General features: G+C 55.8%; 1 protein-coding gene across 5 annotated transcripts in view; it reads right to left on the reverse strand.

Annotated features, from left to right (window-relative positions):
• The window catches only part of SLC29A3 (solute carrier family 29 member 3), a 51,358-nt gene that overhangs the window by 10,277 nt on the left and 24,008 nt on the right, over positions 1–17,073 (reverse strand). For 3 of the 5 annotated variants that reach the window (XM_087863054.1, XM_087863052.1, XM_087863053.1), the window contains exons 4-6: positions 10,023–10,249; positions 5,809–5,971; positions 991–2,317 (exon numbers count right to left, since the gene is read on the reverse strand). In XM_087863054.1, coding sequence (XP_087719180.1) covers positions 1,663–2,317; positions 5,809–5,971; positions 10,023–10,249 — 1,045 coding nt within the window. In that variant the 3' untranslated portion in view covers positions 991–1,662. Of the gene's footprint in view, positions 1–990; positions 2,318–5,808; positions 5,972–10,022; positions 10,250–17,073 lie in introns of those variants that run through there. The other 2 variants (XR_015724831.1, XR_015724830.1) reach the window with 1 other exon arrangement.

Consider the following 17,073-nt stretch of genomic DNA (forward strand, 5'->3'; position numbering starts at 1 on the left):
AAGGAGTGGGTGGGTTTATGGCTCCCAGGGTTGTTGCTTCTTGGGGCTCAAGCTCTGTTCTTTCCGCACAACTCTTGAGAAAGAACTCCTGGTCTGATCTAGCTCCTTTCTCTCGGATTCCCCAGCCAGCCTGCTCCCCAAGGAACAGCCCTGCAGAAGCCTTCGAGGAACCCGAAGGAATGTAAATTACCACTCACAGCAGACCATTGTGGGGCCACACAACCTGAGCGCCTTTTGAAACAACAGCTTTAAAATGCACAGCGAATCCAGGACAAACCAGAACAAAGCACCACCCAGTACAGTGGGCCAAGGCTTCAGAGCTATCCTAATGTGCATATGGGACTGGGAGGCTGGTGGCCCCTTTCGGGACACCTGCTGCCCCTCCAGTCTGGGCTCCACCTCTCTGCCTGCTCCTTGGCTGTGGTTCAGTCCACAGGGGCTTCGAGGAGATGGGAGGGAGGGAAGTATGAAGGGAGTACTGTGGGTTACAGCAGGCTGGAGATGCCCCCTGCCCCTAGCCCTGGTTAGGGGTAGAAGGGCCTTACTACTTCTGGGATATAAAGCACGACCCTGTAGGATTCCTACACCCTGTCTCAAATATCCTCCTATCATCCTGTTGGAGTATGCCATTCCCTGCCAAGAGCCTGACTAATACAGCCACCAATCAGGCTCTCATTAAATAGCCAGGTGTTCATTATGCCCTTGAACCAATGTGCTTGACGTACTGTAAACATGGCCATGAAAAGACCTCCACCCTGACACAAGCCATAGACCACTTGGAGGATCCCTGCCTGAACACCCAGGCCTGACCCCCTCCCCCCCAGACTCTAGGACAGGGGAGCCTTCTGGAGCCCAAATTTAGGGAATGGAGGATTCTTAGGAGGCCTGTCTTTCTGGGGTCCTCTGCCTAGTTGGCAGGTCGTCTCTCACCCATAGAAAGCAGGGGTCTGTACAGCGTTGGGTCTTGGGCCCGAGAACTGGCCATTCCAGTGGATTTCCTTATTTTATTTAATTTATTTTTTTATTTTTTAAAGTAGGCTCCACATGCCTAGTGTGGAGCCCTACGTGGGGCCTGAACTCACGAGAGGACCCGAGATCAAGCCCTGAGCTGAAATCAAGAGTCCGACGCTTAATCGACTGAGCCACCAGGTGCCCCTCCAAGGCATTTCCATTCTAGGGGAACCCCCTGGAGAGGGAGGGCTGGGAATTGTCACATCCTGCTGTCCCCTGGAGGGAGGAGGGCTGGGAGAGGCAAAGGGCCTGTGGTTGGGTTTTGGCCCTGGCCTTGTAACAGCTCAGACTCCACACTGGTGATGGAGTTCATAAGAGGCTAGAAAACAAGGAGGGATGTAACCAGCAGCTAGAAAAGTGCTTGGCACGCCCACTGTCCCCGTGTAACTGTGGGAACTGTGCCCCATTTGGATGTCTTTTGGTCTCCTTCAGAGGTCTCAGGAGAGCTCTTTAAAGTGTCTGGAATGTGTGCCTGGCATGGCTGCCAGCTCCCCAGGGGAGAGGGGAGGCCTGGGTGCGCTCGGTCCCGCACCGGGCCCAGCTGCTCTCTCTCCTGCACGCTGCCCGAGCCCTCCCGGCACTCGCTCCCCACCTCACCGCGGCTCCCGGGTGTCTGTCGCTCGGCCCCGAGGTTCTTGCCATCGGCCCCTTCTAGATGAGGTGCACGAGCAGGGCAGAGCAGGCGGAGCCCAGGACCAAGCCCAAGCACAGGTAGAAGGACATCACCACGCCCGTGGCCTCGGCCAGCTCGCGGGGCACGATCTTCGGCCCGTACATGAGAGCCAGGGTGCTGAGGTAGCCGTTGCTGAGCCCCAGCACGGAGGTGAAGAGCACCGGGTAGAGGTCAGACTGGAAGACCACCGTGTGCAGGCGGACGCGGGGCTGATAGTTGCAGAACATGAAGAGGGGTAGGAGACAGGTCCGGAGGAGCACCAGCCCGGGGAGCACCTTGCTCCTGGGCCCCGGCACCTGAATCCAGGCTGTGACCTGCCGGCCGCACAGGTCGGCGAAGTTAAACAGGAGGAAGGTGGTGAGGGGGACAAAGAACTTGGTGCTCCACAGCGAGCCCGAGCCCTTGTCGAGGGACTCGATGTTGGTGGAGATGGCGGGGAAGATGAGGCTGGTGATGAAGAAGAGGTAGACGACACAGAAGCCCAGGCCAGCTGTCCTCTCGAGGATGGGGCGGAGTGGTGGTATGGAGGAGTCGTGGGCTCCAGGGGCTGCCGAAGGGGCGCCGGGGGGGTCCTGGGGGGGCTGCTCTTCCCCAGAAAACACGTGGGCCGGCCAAGCAGGCCTCAGGTAGAACCTGGGGGGGAGAGGGCTCATGGTCAGAGAGCTCCGGAAAGCAGGGTCACCTGGGATTTCCAGGGACACGGCAGGAGACCTACAGGCCTGGTGCATGAGGATAAAGCCTCAGGAAGCCCTCAGACATGTGTGTCTTGGGGCGGCCACGGGGAGGCCCGCACAGTCCCTGCCCATCCTGGGGCTGCCTGAACTGCTGGTGACCGTGCCTTGAGCAGGGACACAGGGAGGCAGCACTAACTGCCACGTGGTGAGCCATTGTTTTTGTTTTGCTTTGGGGAAGAGGTGGATATAAAATAGCATTTTAAAATGTAAATGTTTAAAATTACAAAAATAACACAAGCTTGATGCGATGAACCCAAAATACAGAAGGAAAATGGGAGAGTAGAATGAGGACTGCCACCTCTGTCTGGTCTCACTCCTTAGGAGTCTGATGGTTAAAAATCTGGTGGCTATGGCTCCACAGATGTGTAAACACCCGCCCCCACATATCGTTCCTAGTTCTGTTTCTTAAGCAAAAGTGGGTTCAAACTATACACATTGTAAAACTTTCTGCAACAAGACAATTCCTAAGTATATTGTATAAATAATGTATGTAAATGCATTACATAACAGCCCAAATAACATGCGTAACTATGATAGACACATGCACGCACAGCATCGCGTCTAGAACAATTATGTCGTGGCCACGCTTTCCCATGGAGACACGTGACTTGATGCCTCTCTGCTGAGTAGCCTATTCCCCTGTATGCACATACAATTTCACCGCTCCCCTACTGACGGACATTAAGGTTAGCTCCAATTTCTCTGTACTACAAATAACGGAGCGATAAGTACTCCCACACGTACAACCTTGCACCTGTATGTTAGGACTTCAGTAGAGCAGATTTCTTGAGGAGGAACTTCTGGGTCAAAACGTTTGTATCTCTAAAATTTTGATAGGTGTCAGTATATTGCTCTCCAAATAGGTAGGACCAAATCGTCTCTGCTCTGTACCACTCACCCGCCCCCTCTCCAGTCACCTGCCCTGTTGACCTCTACATGGTTATTGCTTTCTGCAAAAACGCTGACCACAAATTATAATCATTGGGTTAGTTTATGGTTTATCATCTGGCTCCTTCGATAGAAGACAGCTCCCTGGGGCAAGGACCATGTTTGCCTGTTTCCAGCTTAATCTCCAGGCACAGAGTAACCCTTCAAAATAAAATTACAACTAATAAGCCTATAAAGGTATCTTTCCCCCCATATCCTCAACACTGAATATTATCAATATTTTCAATTTCTGCTCCTCTCACCAGCATAGAAGACACTCAGGTCACTTGGCCCCGCCATCTTGCTGTGTGACCTTGCCTGAGTCACTCAACCTTTCTGGACCTCAGATGCTGAAAGCCAGGAGACATAGGCTGACTGCATGACCACACCTCAAACACGAAGCTTGGTGTGGGGTTGGGAGAACAGTAGCTTGATGATGGCTGGGTGCTGGTGTCAGTCTCCCCTTAGGCCAGGCATGCCCCTCTCTGGGCTCAGTTTCCTCCTCTGTAAGATGGAGGGATGCTGAAGCCACGGCTTTCTGAGCCCCTTGCCAGGCTGCCCATCCTAAGCGCCTACGGGGAATAAGCGAGTCGGTGGGACGGCTCCTCCTCCGAGCCACTTTTCCGTGTGACACTGAGCTGGGCACTGCAGCCCTGAATTCTGTCTTGTTCCACGACCGCTATTTAGGGAAAGGAGTACTCTTACTTCCCCCTCTGCTCAGTGGCAGGTCCCAGCCTGAAGTCAGCTCCGAGATGGCTCCAGCCCAAGTTCCTCTGGTCAAAACTCTTCCTCATCAAGTTCTTCCACGTCTGTCTTGCGCCGCCCTCCCCGAGCCCGCAGCCGCCCACACTGCCTGCAGCTCCGTTCCTCCTGTGGCAGTGCCCGTGGGCTCCCTTTTAACTATGATTTAGTCTGAGCAGCCCCAGGAGCACGGCTGTCTCCAAAGCTCCTTCCTCAGACGTGTTTCTGTAAACCCAGAAGTCTTGACCGAAGTTTTAATCAGCAAAGAAGGAGAAGCTTCCATGGGACAGCCTAGCCCCTGGGTGTTCTCTATCTCACAGGCTCAGTTAGGAAGGATTTTGTGAGGATTTCAGTTGGAAAGTGAGACTGGAAACTAAGGTGACCGACTGTCCCCGTTTGCTGGGACTTTCCTGGTTTTAGCACCGAAAGCCCCTCATCCTGAGATCCCCTTCAGTCCCAGGCGAACAGGGAAGGTTGGCCACCCCACTGGAGACAGACCCGTGTGAAGCACCAAGAAACAGGACACAGGGAAACAGCAGAAGGAGTGCCGGGACCCTCCTGCCTTCTGTCCATTCCGTGACTCAAACATGGCGCAAAGGGCACAGCTGTGGAAACAAATCCGGATTCAAACCCCAGCCTGCGACTCACCAGGTGAGCAGCCTAGGCACATCTATTAACTTACAAAGCCTCAGTTTCCTCATCTATAAAATGGGGAAGGGCAGTAACAGCTGCACACAGTTGTCACACAAGAAGTGAAGGAGAGACCACAGGCGTAACCGGCTGAGCTCAGCGTCGCCACGCAACATGCGTCCCCGGGGAAAAGGGCAGGGACCGGACCTGAGCCTCCCCAGCCCTGCCAGCTCGCCCACTGTGCAGCCACAGCCTGGTCCCCCGGCCTTCTCTGGCTCCGTTTCTTCACCTGTAGAACAGGGCAAATAATTCCTGCCTCTCCTACATCAAACATGATAATGGATCTGAAAATGCCTTGAAAAGAATAAAATGCGAGAAAAAATTAAGGACTGTTGTTCAAAAAGCAGCAAGAAGCACGAAAGAAAAAGGAGGAATGAGAGAGAGAAAGCATGAGAGAAGGTGAAGTGAGAGAAGAGGTCCCCCAGCGGGGAGAGAGGCCTGGGGAGACAGTGGGTACAACGCAGCTCTGGGGTCAGAGTGGAATCCCGACTCTGCTGCCCACGGGCCATGGCTCAGCCAGGCACGTCGCTCAACCTCGGGGAGCCGAGCCGGGGTTCTCGCGTGTGCACGGGGCCAGCCGTGAGGAACAGGTGCGTGAGCCCCAGATGAGAGATGGCCCATCAGGCCGGGCTGAGCCCCGTGCAGAAGCAGCAGGCGCTCCGCCAGCGGAGCTGTCCTTTGTCACTATTGTTCCTCAGTCCCTCTTGCGGCACCTGGCCTCCCTGTCCAAAACCTGGCAGACTCCAGCCGCTGGAGGGGGGGGGGGGTGCGGCACAAACCCGGCTTCTCAAATCCGTCGGCCTGGCCAATTTACAGAGCAGCTACTATGAGCCAGCCATCGCTTGAGGCTCTGGGGTTCGGCAGTGAACACAATCCACCCATTTCTGCCCGGGGGGAGCTCTCTCCGCAGTGGGGAGATGCGCAGTAAGCGAGGAGGCAGCCGCGCCCCCGATCAGATAAGGGAAGATCGCGAGCGGGTCACGGGCGGTGGAAGCACAGCTGGGGGGACACCTGAGGGCCAGGTGGCCTCACCTGGCGTACTCCAGCCGCGGCAGCAGCAGGTAGAGCCCGACGCAGAGCCCGAGGAAGACGTCTGCCGTCAGGAAGAAGGCCAGGGCGCTGTCCGTCACGTCGTTGGATGCCGCCAGGTCCACCAGCAGGGCCACGGCACTGATGGTGCCCCCCATGGCTCCTCCTGCAGAGAGCACAGGGCGCTGCGGAGATGGGTGGGCTGCGCCCCCCTTCCCGAGTCTCGGGCCTGCCCCCCGCCCCCTGCCGCTCAGCCTTCATGGAACTGAGCTAAGAGCACTTGCTGCTGACCGAGATGCTGCAGCTCTCACCGGCAGCCACCCCCAAGAGGGTATTGGAGGTCAGGCCCCAGCCCCGGTTCCCACCGATGGGCTTGTAGGAGCTGCTGCCTGAGGGGTAAACGCCCTCTGAAGTTTCACCTTCACCTCTGACCTTGGACCCTCCATCTCTCTTTACTGTCCTTCTGGCGGGGTGAGCAGTTTTAGATTCGGGGGCGGGACTTCTCAGAGAGCTCCTCTCCCGTGCCCTCAGCCTAAGCCACCCACCAACCGAACTGGGCCACAGGCTCAGGGAATGTTCTAGCATAGGCCCTCCCACGGCTCTGAGCACCAGGGAGTCCCCGTCAGTTACAGAACCCCTGCGCCGCCCACCCGCGAGCTCACGGAACTGACCTCGCACCCCACGGGAGCTGTGGCACTATACACACGTGAATGTGAGCATGCACACACACTCACACGCGCTCACACTCTCTCACACACACACATCGCTGTGCTATCACACCCTTCCACACATACACACTCACACTCACATGCATGCCACCGCCCTCCCACATGGAATGTTCTCTCTCGTCAAGGGCTTTAACGTGTGACCCATGTGACTACGTGCCACCACCATTCGCCGTTACCAACACAGAAGGTGGCACAACTTAGTGGACCCAAGGCTCCGGGAGCCAAACAGATGTACATCTGACCCTTGACCCCAAGGCCTCCTCACGGCGACTTGGGGGCTAACGCGACTGCTTGGAGCCACAGTTTGCTCATCTGTAAAATGGGGCTAACAAGGCCTGCCTTGCACAGCGGCTTTGAGGACTGAATGAGAAGATGTCTGGAAAGTGCCCAACACATAGTCTGCTTTCAACAAGTGCTGGTCCCCTTCTTTGCCAAGGTCAGGCCGTCACTTCTGGGGGAGGTGCCTTACTTTTCTATCGAACCCTCACAACCGTGGGTAGTCAACCCGTGCTGGGCAAGACTCAGAGGTCAAACGTGTTGTGTGTGCCCCCAGGTCATTTACTCCTCTCTGCTTCTGTTTCTTTGCCTGGAAAATGGGGCTAATACTTGCCCTCTCTGTCCCCCGAGGCCTGGCGAGTACGCTGCACTGCCCGGCTGAATGAATGAGTCCGCCCGCATTAGAGGACCAGGATACGGATTCTCAGGGACACTTGCTACCTGGTGTTGCACAGAGCAGAAGTGGAGAGCGACAGGTGAGGGCCTCGCCCACACTCTGCCCGACACCACACTGCTGTGGCTCTGCAGGGAACAGCCCGCTGCCCTCACGGACAACACCCCCCTTCCCCCATGAGCTTCATTCGCCTGGGCGGGCCCAGGATCGGGATTTGAAAGGACGGCAAAGAGATCAAGGTTAGCACAGTGACGACAATGAGCACAGACTCTGCAACCAGAACATCTGGGTCCAATCCTGGTTCTACCGCCTCCGGCTGTGTGCCTTCAGCAAGTCCCTGAACCTCTCTGTGCCTCCATGTCCTCATCTGTAAAATGGGGATGTTAGTAAAACCCACATCCAAGGGCTCTTACGAAGATAAAAAGGATTCTTAGCTGGACAGCGTTCAGAACGGTGCCCGGCACAGACAAGTGCCTATAGCTGCTCTCAGATTCCCAATTAGGTGTTTGGCTATTTCTGTCCCTCCTACATCAAAGCTGCAACAACGGGGTAAACCCCTCGCCAAGAGGGTGCCAGCTTCAGAGAAGCTGTAATCCCCACCTGGGTGTTTTGTAAGAACTGGAGCTCAACTTGAGTAAGACACTTGCCGGCTGCCCTGAGGAAAAGATCTTAACATCACTGCCTATTGATTTCCCTCTCTCCCCAACTTGTAGGGAATTTACAATATTATCATCAACAACAAACCAGGCCTCCGGGAGCTCATCCTTCATGACTCCCTACTTTTATCTCATCAGTTATGGAAATACATGCAAATGAGGGGTTTAAAAAAACATCAGTACAAAACAAATGAATTGTTCCTCGGATGCCGACACGCGCAGAATTCACAGATGGGCTCCTCTGGACGAGAAACAACGGGGGCTGGGGAGGCCGTGGTGGAGCCTCTGGGAGCTGGGGCCACCTTGGATTTTTCCAGCGTGAGGGGCGCCCGATGCCGCCCCCCCCCCCCCGCCCCGCAGAGTGATAACACTGGCTTAGGGCCCGGGGTAATCAATCCCGAAGTGTGAGAGTCGGACTTCTCCACTTTTTCAATAATGGACTTTCTGAAAAATTCACAGGTGACTCCTCTTTTCGAGAAGATTCACATGTGGCCAGATGAGTCTGAAGGGCCCCCTGCCAGCATAAATGGTGTGTTTGGTCACTGGCTCCTAGACAGGTAGCCAGCAAGGCTGTTATAACAAAAAATACATCCTCCCACAGGATGGAGGGAATGAGGGGACAAGCGCTTCTCTCTGACACTCCGGTAACAGAAGAGATTACATCCAATGCTTAGGGGCCATTTCTAGGCATGTTCTTCTCAAAGCCCTGCTAGGGCCATATTAATTGTACTCAAGAAACTTACAATGGGTCCACTTTTATTTTACTTTAGACCCAAGGATTTCCCTGGATAGAGCCAGAAGCCTAATCTTATGTCCAAAATGGCAAACAGACTTGAGCTCACATCTGAACTCTGATGTGCAGGTGGGAACACCGCTAGTGCTGAGTTGAGAAGGGACAGGAGGCTCAGGAGGAAAGATACAGATCTATTAGTGATGTCTGGCACGGGTGCGGGCGTGGGGAGGGGATGTACGCTTGTCCAGGTATTTGTCATCCCTGCCACATACTGCCTGGTGTTATGATTTCATGGACACGGAGCAGATTCTTTGTGACCTTCTGCTCAAGTGGGCAAATGCTTATAGCACTCCTCCACTCAACAGGGCTATGCCCGGACGCCGAACGCAGCAGCTGAGGCCCCAGCCTTGCGTTAAGGGACGGTGGTCTTCTGCGAAAGCACAGATTCTTACTGACCCACCTCCTTTTTGTCTTGCTGGGACATCGGAGCGAGGGAACAGAGCTGCTAAGGCCTGGACCACAGGCTTAGGATCAGCATCAAACTTCAGCCCAAGGGGTTGGCCCAAGTGGTGCACCTGCGTTTCCAGAGAATGCCAAAGTTCAGGGTCATGGAGGTGTTTATTTGCTAGGCTATCAGCTCCTGTGAGGCTGGGTCTTGTTCATCTTTGAATCCCTGGCACATAGTAGGTCTTCTATAAAATGAGAAGGGAAGAAAAGGGGGAGAAGCTAAGAGGAAGGAAAAGGAAAGAGAAGGGAAGGGACAGAAGGCGAGGGGATAAGGAGGAAGGGAAGAAAGGAATGCTGTTTCAGGAGAGGCACTTGGTAGACGGATGTGTTTGCCAGAAGTGGCTGCAACTGGCTGCCCTCCCACCTGCTCCTCTTACAGGATGATTTTTATGTTCTCCTGCTGGTACGTGTGGGTCTGTGTTCTCTCCCCTCAAATCCAGGTGGGCTCGTGGCTATGGTGGACGTGGCCTTAAACGGCTTCCACATCTAAGCCATGAGAGGAAATAATGCTTCCGCCTGGGTCTCCTGGGATGCTCGCTCTGGTGACCCAGGCACCGTGCCTCGGGGAAGCCCACCCAGCTGTGCTGAGGTACAGTGGAGCCCCCTGGCCCCAGCCCCAGCCCGGCTGAGTTTCTCGGGAGTGGGTCCCCCAGCCCCATTGAGCTATATCGGCTAATGCCGTGTGGAGCAGAGGACAGCTGTCCCTGCCACTCCTGCCCGGATTGTAAATTCGTGAGCCCAAGAAATGACTGTTTATTGTTCGAAGCCACTAAGTTTTGGGGTGCTTTGTCACCCAATAATAGATGGTGGAAACAGAGCTAACGCTCGTTGCTCTGGAAGGATCGCTGCAGGCTCAGCTCTGGGTCCTCCACGTGACCCCCAGGGAGACTGACCTGGTCGGCTGTCTGGAGCCCGGCTCTCACCTGATATCAGTGCCTGGGAATTCCTCATGGGGAAGGAGCCAGTCATGCCAAAGACGCTGCTATTGAAGATGGTGGAGGTGCCGCTGAGGACCGCCATGCAAACAATGGTGACAGCAAAGAAGCCATAGGTCCAGGAGGAGGTGTCCACCTTCACCAGCACGGTCATCACCAAGAAGATGGTCAGCATGACAGTCAGCGAGGCCAGCACGCGGACACGAATCGGAACCCTGGGGGGAGGGGGGAATGCCAGAAGTGGTCAGGGATCCCCTTGGGCTTCCCATGCCAGGCCAGGGGTGGTGAAGGTTCTTAAGGGACACTCTGCAGCCAGGAGGCCTGGGCCTGAATCCTGTCCTCCTGGCTCATTAGCTGTGTGGCCTTGGGTCAGTGACTCAACCTCTCTGGTTTCAGCTTCTGCCTCTGTATAGCAGGGAGGAGAATGGATCCACCTGCTGGGGTGGTTGTGAGGGTCTCGGGAGGGGCGTGTGCGGAGTACAAGGGGGCAGCATCAGCTCAGGGCAAATGCTTGGTGGATATTGCTGCTTTTCATCTTGCTGTGAGGTTCAAGGACAGGACGGGAGGGCTCTCGAGGCAAGTCCCTGCTCCCCCACCACAGGGCTGAGCTCTCACTGGCTTTGTCTAGGGTTTCAATGAAGCGACCACCCTCTGGGCTTCCTTATCCCAAAACTTAGCAGTGGGGGGAGGAGGGAGAAGAGCAGAAAATCATCATCATCATATAGGAATCACCCAGATAGTACTTAATTTGTGTTAAGTACTCTTCGGAATGTTTCTACATGCTGACTTGTTGCATTCTTGCACCGGCCCTGGAAGACAGGCCCTCTGACCTGTCCTGCACATACAGGGAAGGAAACGGAGGTCAGAGATAATAAAGAACTTGCTCAAGGTCACTCACGGTGACCCCGAGAGGACTGGCTCCAGCCTGTGCTCTCAGAATGACACTCTACTGCCTCCCTGGAAAGAAGGGAATATGGGTGGTCCAGAACAGGCCAGGGCAGAAGGATCCTCCTGTGATGGTCTCAGTTGTCATGGGCAGCCGCGGATGCCAAGCCAGCGCAGCCCAGGGCTGGCCCCCAGCCCACACCTGCAACATAAACCGTACGCTCCTCCCGGCCCCCAGCCTCCCAGACGCTGCCCTGAAGGGAGGAGCGGAGATGCCTGGCTCTCCGGGAAACTGCACATTTTTATTCCAGGGAGAGAGAATATCATTGAAAGGGGCTGTTTAAATCATCAGATTAGACTAAGCTTTAAGCCGGATTGGATGTTTGGTTAATTTTCCTGCTAACCAGTGGGGGGGGGGGGGGGGCTGGGAGAAAAGCCAGATTAGTTATACATGCAAAAAAAATTTTTTTTTTTATAAAAAAGAAAGACCTGAAAGGTAAAAAAAAAAATGTATCTACATACATATGTACATAAATAGGTGTGAAATGACGAGCGCAAGAAGCAAGGATTTTTCAAAGTGCTTTAGCGGCTCCAGGCTAACTTGAGTTTTCTCTGATCTTCGTTCTGATCCTCGCTGGAAGGAGAGCAGGTGCCGCCTCTGCTGTGTGAGGGGCAGAGGGAAGCCTGAGGATGTGAAGAGGTAGTTCAAGGTCGCGGTGTGAGTCCGTGGGGAGCAGGGAGGAGAACCAGGGTGTGCCGAGCCTCCGCCCAGGGCTGTCTGCCAACATGCATTCTCTTTGGTGTCCGTCCCACAAACGTGTATGGGGCCACTCCTGCGTGTCGAGTGCTCTGCAGGATGACCCCGGCCCCGGGCAGACGAGGACCGGGCATTTTGCTTTAGCGTGCACAGTGCTCCACTGGGAGGGTCCCAGGGCGTCCTGGGCACAACCAAGGGGCACACAACCCAGCCTGGGGGTCGCACAGTCTTTTTGGAGGTGGTACCTAAACTAGAGTGTAAGGTGTGTCAGGGTGTGAGTGCACGCGTGTGGTGAGAGGGAACACGGCAGGTTCAGGGAACTCGACTGGCCTCGGGCTGCAGGGGAGATTGAGAGCAGAGGCTGGAGGGAAGCGGACCCCTATCCTGGAGGGCCTGGTCCACCTGGTAAGTGTCAAGGCTTGACCCTCAGAGTAGGGTGTAGGGTGGGCGTGCGGGCTTCGTCTGCCAGCATCCCTTCCCCGAGGAACACTCTTCCATGCCAAGTTGTTCTGGAGAGGTGGCCAGCCATATTGTCTGCCCTGACCCAGCCACAGATGATGGACACACGATGACTGGGTCTGGGATGACTGGAGTGTCCCATGCCACAGGGCGGGCTGCTGGTTTGGGTTAGGGATTAGCATGTGAGCCAGGCAGGGACAGTGAGGGCTCTCCAGGACTGAAAGGTAGAAAGAAGTTCCCTCTCTGCCACAACCGTGTCGGGGGCTGCTGGTTGCCACCTGACAGCTGTGTGGAGAGAGACCACACCTGGGAGAGAGACCACATCTGCCTGGGATAAAGCCAGGCAGACACACAGAGCCCAGAGACAGTGCAAGAGAAAGACAGCCCTGGGGACATACCGTGATCCCCTGGACCCAGCAATGTGTGGAGGTAGCCCGGACTTTAATTTTTCAGGTAAAGAAGGGGAAAACCCTTTTCGTGTCTCTATTGTTTGTTCCAGGAGTGCCAGCTAACACAAAGAGGCACATCAAGGTTTCTAGCTGGTGAGTGACCTGCCCATGCACCCTCCCTCTACCAGGAAGCAGGCTGCAAGTGACAGGTAATTAACACCCCCTAAGAGCAGCCTTCAACCAATGACAGAGAAGTGGGTGGATAAATACCCCAGTTCCGTCCCCTTCAGGTGTGTGTTCCGCACTGGGTCCCAGAGTCCTCAGGCAGGTCAAGCTCGGTCTCTCTCTGTGGGAGCTGGTTCGGTAAGGCATCCTGTATTGGCTGCCTTTCCCTCTCATCCACCCTCTTCACCTCCCAAATAAACTGCTCGCACTTAAAATCCCTGTTCCAGGGGCTGTTCTGGGGAACCCCATACTACGATGCATCTTCCCAGGGTCTGCAGGGGCCCCATCCTGGGCAGGAGCTGGTGGGCAGCCAGGTGGAGCTGGGGGCCCCTGGGGGCCGAGTACCTAGTGTAAGTGCACACCAGGGGCCCGGGAGGCTGGCGGTCAGGCCTACCTCTGATGCTCGGGGTGGTTCTACACACTCACCCGTGTCACATAATGCCTTCCACTCTCTCCCAGCAGCTGGAGCTGCCCGATACCCCAACGATAAGAGCCAGGAAGAGCCCAGAGCCCAGGTCAACATAAGCTTCCATTTACAATTGTGAATATTAAGATAATCGAGTGGAGAGAGAGGGTGGGGACCAATGCCAAAAAGCTTTACCAGATCCCTGGGGCAAGAAGGTGGCCCAGGGCAGACTGGGAGACATGAAGGGTGCCACCAGGACAGTGCTCTGTCTTTTTCTCCCCGCCCCCCACCTCACCCCCATCCCAGGGTGGACATATGGCCTGGGAGGGACCAGTATCCACGGAACACACAAACTGACAGACAAGGGCTATTAGCAGTGCAGGGAGGCTCTCTGCTTCTTGAACCAAGCACGGCAGGGAGACCGCGGGACACACTTGCAGAGTTTCCAGCCAGCCTCCGAGTGACCTCTGCCTTTAACCACCTCCTCCAGCCCAGTGGACGAAGTCCACTCCAGGAGTGCTGACGGCATCCCAGGAGCTCTCTGGCGCCTGTCACAGCAAGGTAATCAGTTGCCCCTACAAGAAGGCTGTTTTGGAAAGAGCTGGGGACTTCTCACCCAGCACCCCCGGGGCGGGCAGCCGAGGGAAGAGTGGGAGGTGAGGAAGTAAATGCCAGCGGCAGGCCAGGAGCACCGCAGTCCCCACAGGTCAATGCCAACGGCAGGACAGGAGCACCGCAGTCCCCACAGGTCAATGCCAATGGCAGGACAGGAGCACCGCAGTCCCCACAGGTTCCTCGCCTGCACAGGCCTCCTCCTTGCCTGCAAATTACCTGCCACGTGACCCATGCTGCACCTGAGCCCCATCCCTGGGCCCCAGGTCCTCAGGGGTCTTGCGTGGGGCTCTCTTCAATGCCCACGAAGCTTTATAAACGTGCCGCACGAAGCCCACCCCTCATGCAGTGACGGAGGCACTCACTCTGGCCTCACTCTGCTTCTTCCACCTGGGAGAGTGGCCCAGGGGACAGTGGTGCCGTTAGGATGGTAGAGAAAGCCTAGACAAGTGTTGCCCTGGTGGCAGTGGCTCTGCTCTGGGGCAAGAGATGGCCGCGATAACTACTTCAGCCCTGGGACCCTGGGGCAGGCCACAGGAATGTGAGATTCTGGGAGAGGGCTGCCAGCTCCCCACCCGCTTGCTCGAGAGGGCTCAGGACCCCAGGGGACTGATTTCTTCATAAGTCTCTCAAATGTAAATCCTCCTCATAAGTATTTATGATGCTACAGATTTAACATAATAAAACACTTGGAGATTATGGATGAGCCGGTCAGAGAGCCAGGGTTCTCCAGGAGGGAAAAAGGAGACGTTTCAATCTCGCACATTAAATAAAAAACAGCTTAGCCCCAAACCATCTTTCCACAACCCAGAAACAGACGGAGGCCCATGAGCACTCCCCACATGGCCTTCGCCCCCTCCTATAGGCAGGAAAGGGCAAGGGCAGGCCCTGGGGTAGGCTGGACCTTCTCGAAGATGCCCTATAATGCTGAGACTTCAAAGCCAACAGCCTGCCTGACCTTGGGAGGGTGACTGCCTAGGCGGTCCCCTGTCCCCACTGCAGACAGACCTACACCCCCTTTACCACCTCCTTCCTTCCTGCCTGAAGCCACGGCAGAGACCCTCACCAGAAGGCTCTGAGGTATGGCTCTGGTGGCAGGGAGGGGCCAGGGAGCCCAGAGTTTCCAAGTACAAGTGTGGGGTGAGAAGGATCCCAGTTCCTATCTGGCTTCACCCTGTTGGTGGTCACGTGACCTCTGCGAGCCTATCTTCCCATCTGTAAAAGAAGGTACCAAGTTTCTGCTCTCTGGTTGGTGGGAGGGTTAAAGGAGACAAAGCTCTAAGGGCGCATGTGCTCGGAGGCGCTAACCTCGCGTCCTGAGGGTCGACCTTCCCTGCCCCAGCTGACCCCTGTCCCAGGCTGGCTTCTGGTCTGCTGGATCTCATGACCACAGAGGAGGCACAACACCAGCTTGGGCCACCCCTCACAGGTCCTGTGGTCTTGGATACAGCTCCGGACTTCCGCCTGAAAAGTGGCTAATGTCATGGTCTCCCTCTCAGGTTACTGTGTGTCACCAGGCCTCACCCCTTGTTATAGTTCAGACAACGACGCCAGATCTAGAAGGGGGTGGGGGCTCTCACTTATACGAGCCCGGGCTGTCCCCGCTGGACAAACCCGTATCCTCAGGGCCAGCCAGGCGAACGGACAGAGAGGATCCTGAGAGAGTCCTGGAAAAGAGGGGGGTGGTGAGAGACCAAGGGGGCCTCCACCACCTCAGCTGTCACCCCCTCTTCCTCATCCTCCTCCCTTGTGTCCCCTTCCCTTCTTCCTGCCTTCTCTCCTGCAGCACTTCCCTCCAGGGACCAGCAGTGCTGAGGGAACACTTGGCCCTGCTCTGAGCTCCATTCCTCCACTCATTCCTCCTGCAGGAGGGGGTCCTCTGGAGGCTGCACCCCACCTTTGAGGATACTGAGGGTAACCCCGTGCACCAGGGGAAGGCACGAGGAGGCAGGTTAAGGGTCAGTTGGTTTACGATTGGGGTTGCAAGGCCCTCAGGCCATGTGTGTCCCATTCTGCTTTTCGCCCTTACAGCCTGCACTTTGGTTTTAAAATGGGTGCAAATTCTTTGCCTCTCCTTCCACTGACAGGTGGGTGTGTGTCCCCTTGAAACCAAGTGGGCTGGGTGAGTGCTTGCCCAGCTGAGTCCGGCATAAGTGACACTCGTCACGTTGCTGCAGAGACCGGGTTACAGAAACCGTGTAGCTTCTGCCTTGCTCTCCTGAGCCCTTGCTCTTCAGCCACAAGATGAAACGTCCTGCTACCTGAGCCAGGTATGTGCCAGAGACCACGGGGAAGGGAGGGGAGGGTGGAAGAGAGGAGAAGGAGATGGTGCCCGAGAGGGTGAGCAGGTCCAGCCCAAGCTGTCTGCAGCCACGAGAGGCAGCGAGTCAGAGCCGCCCACGGAGCCCGATGATGCCCCGATCATGAGACATACTCATTACTGTTAGTGTTGAAGCCACAACCACGCTGTGGGATCTGAATGCCGCGACAGATCGTTGCAATGGCCCCGCAGCACAGTGTGTTTGGAAGCACTGGTCCACCCAGGCTTAGCCCACATGCCGCCTCGCTCCTCCTGTGCTCAGAGCAGACGCCACCAACCTATCGCAGCGCACTCCCTGAGGCCAGACATGCCTTGGAGTCCCGTTCCACCAGAGATCCAGGCTGGTCCTGCAAAGTTAGCAGTGCTGGGTAAAACTGATTTGCCAGCAGGGGCCTAAGGTTTCAGGCAGCTGTGCCCAGAGAAGGTTCCTGGCGGTAGCTTAGGGGAAATGTGGGCAAAGCCGCTAGGGCTGGTGCTCCTGCAAACCTAAGTTGAGGCAAGGGTACCCTGGTGGGTCTACGGGCCATGCTAACTTGCCCGGCTGTCTCCTACATCATTCCTTCTTCCACAGCGCAGCTGGGGGGCTCTCTCCCAGCCCCCACTCCAACACACTGTCAGGAGGTCCCCACTGAGCCTCTGTGAGTAATCAACCCATGAGCTGATGGCCTACCCCATGGAGCGAGAGCCAGAATCATGGGGTACCGGGCTCTTAACTTCTCACACTCTCAGAAACACTTGAGGGGGTGTCTGCGTGGCTCAGTCGGTTAAGCGTCTGACTCTTCATTTCAGCTCAGGTCATGATCTCAGGGTCGTTGGATCAAACCCTACATTGGGCTCTGCATTCAGTGTGGAGTCTGCTTGTCCCTCTCCCTCTGCTCCTCCCCCAAGCTCTCCCATCTCTATCTATCTCTAAAATAAATGCATCTTAAAAACCATAAAAAAGAAAAAAAAGAAAAGAAATGCTTAGAAGACCAGCTTCCACAAGC

The sequence above is a fragment of the Ursus americanus genome, chromosome 6 (genome assembly GCF_024610735.1).
Source record: "Ursus americanus isolate L20-20 chromosome 6, mUrsAme1.1.p, whole genome shotgun sequence".
NCBI classification, from domain to species: domain Eukaryota; kingdom Metazoa; phylum Chordata; class Mammalia; order Carnivora; family Ursidae; genus Ursus; species Ursus americanus.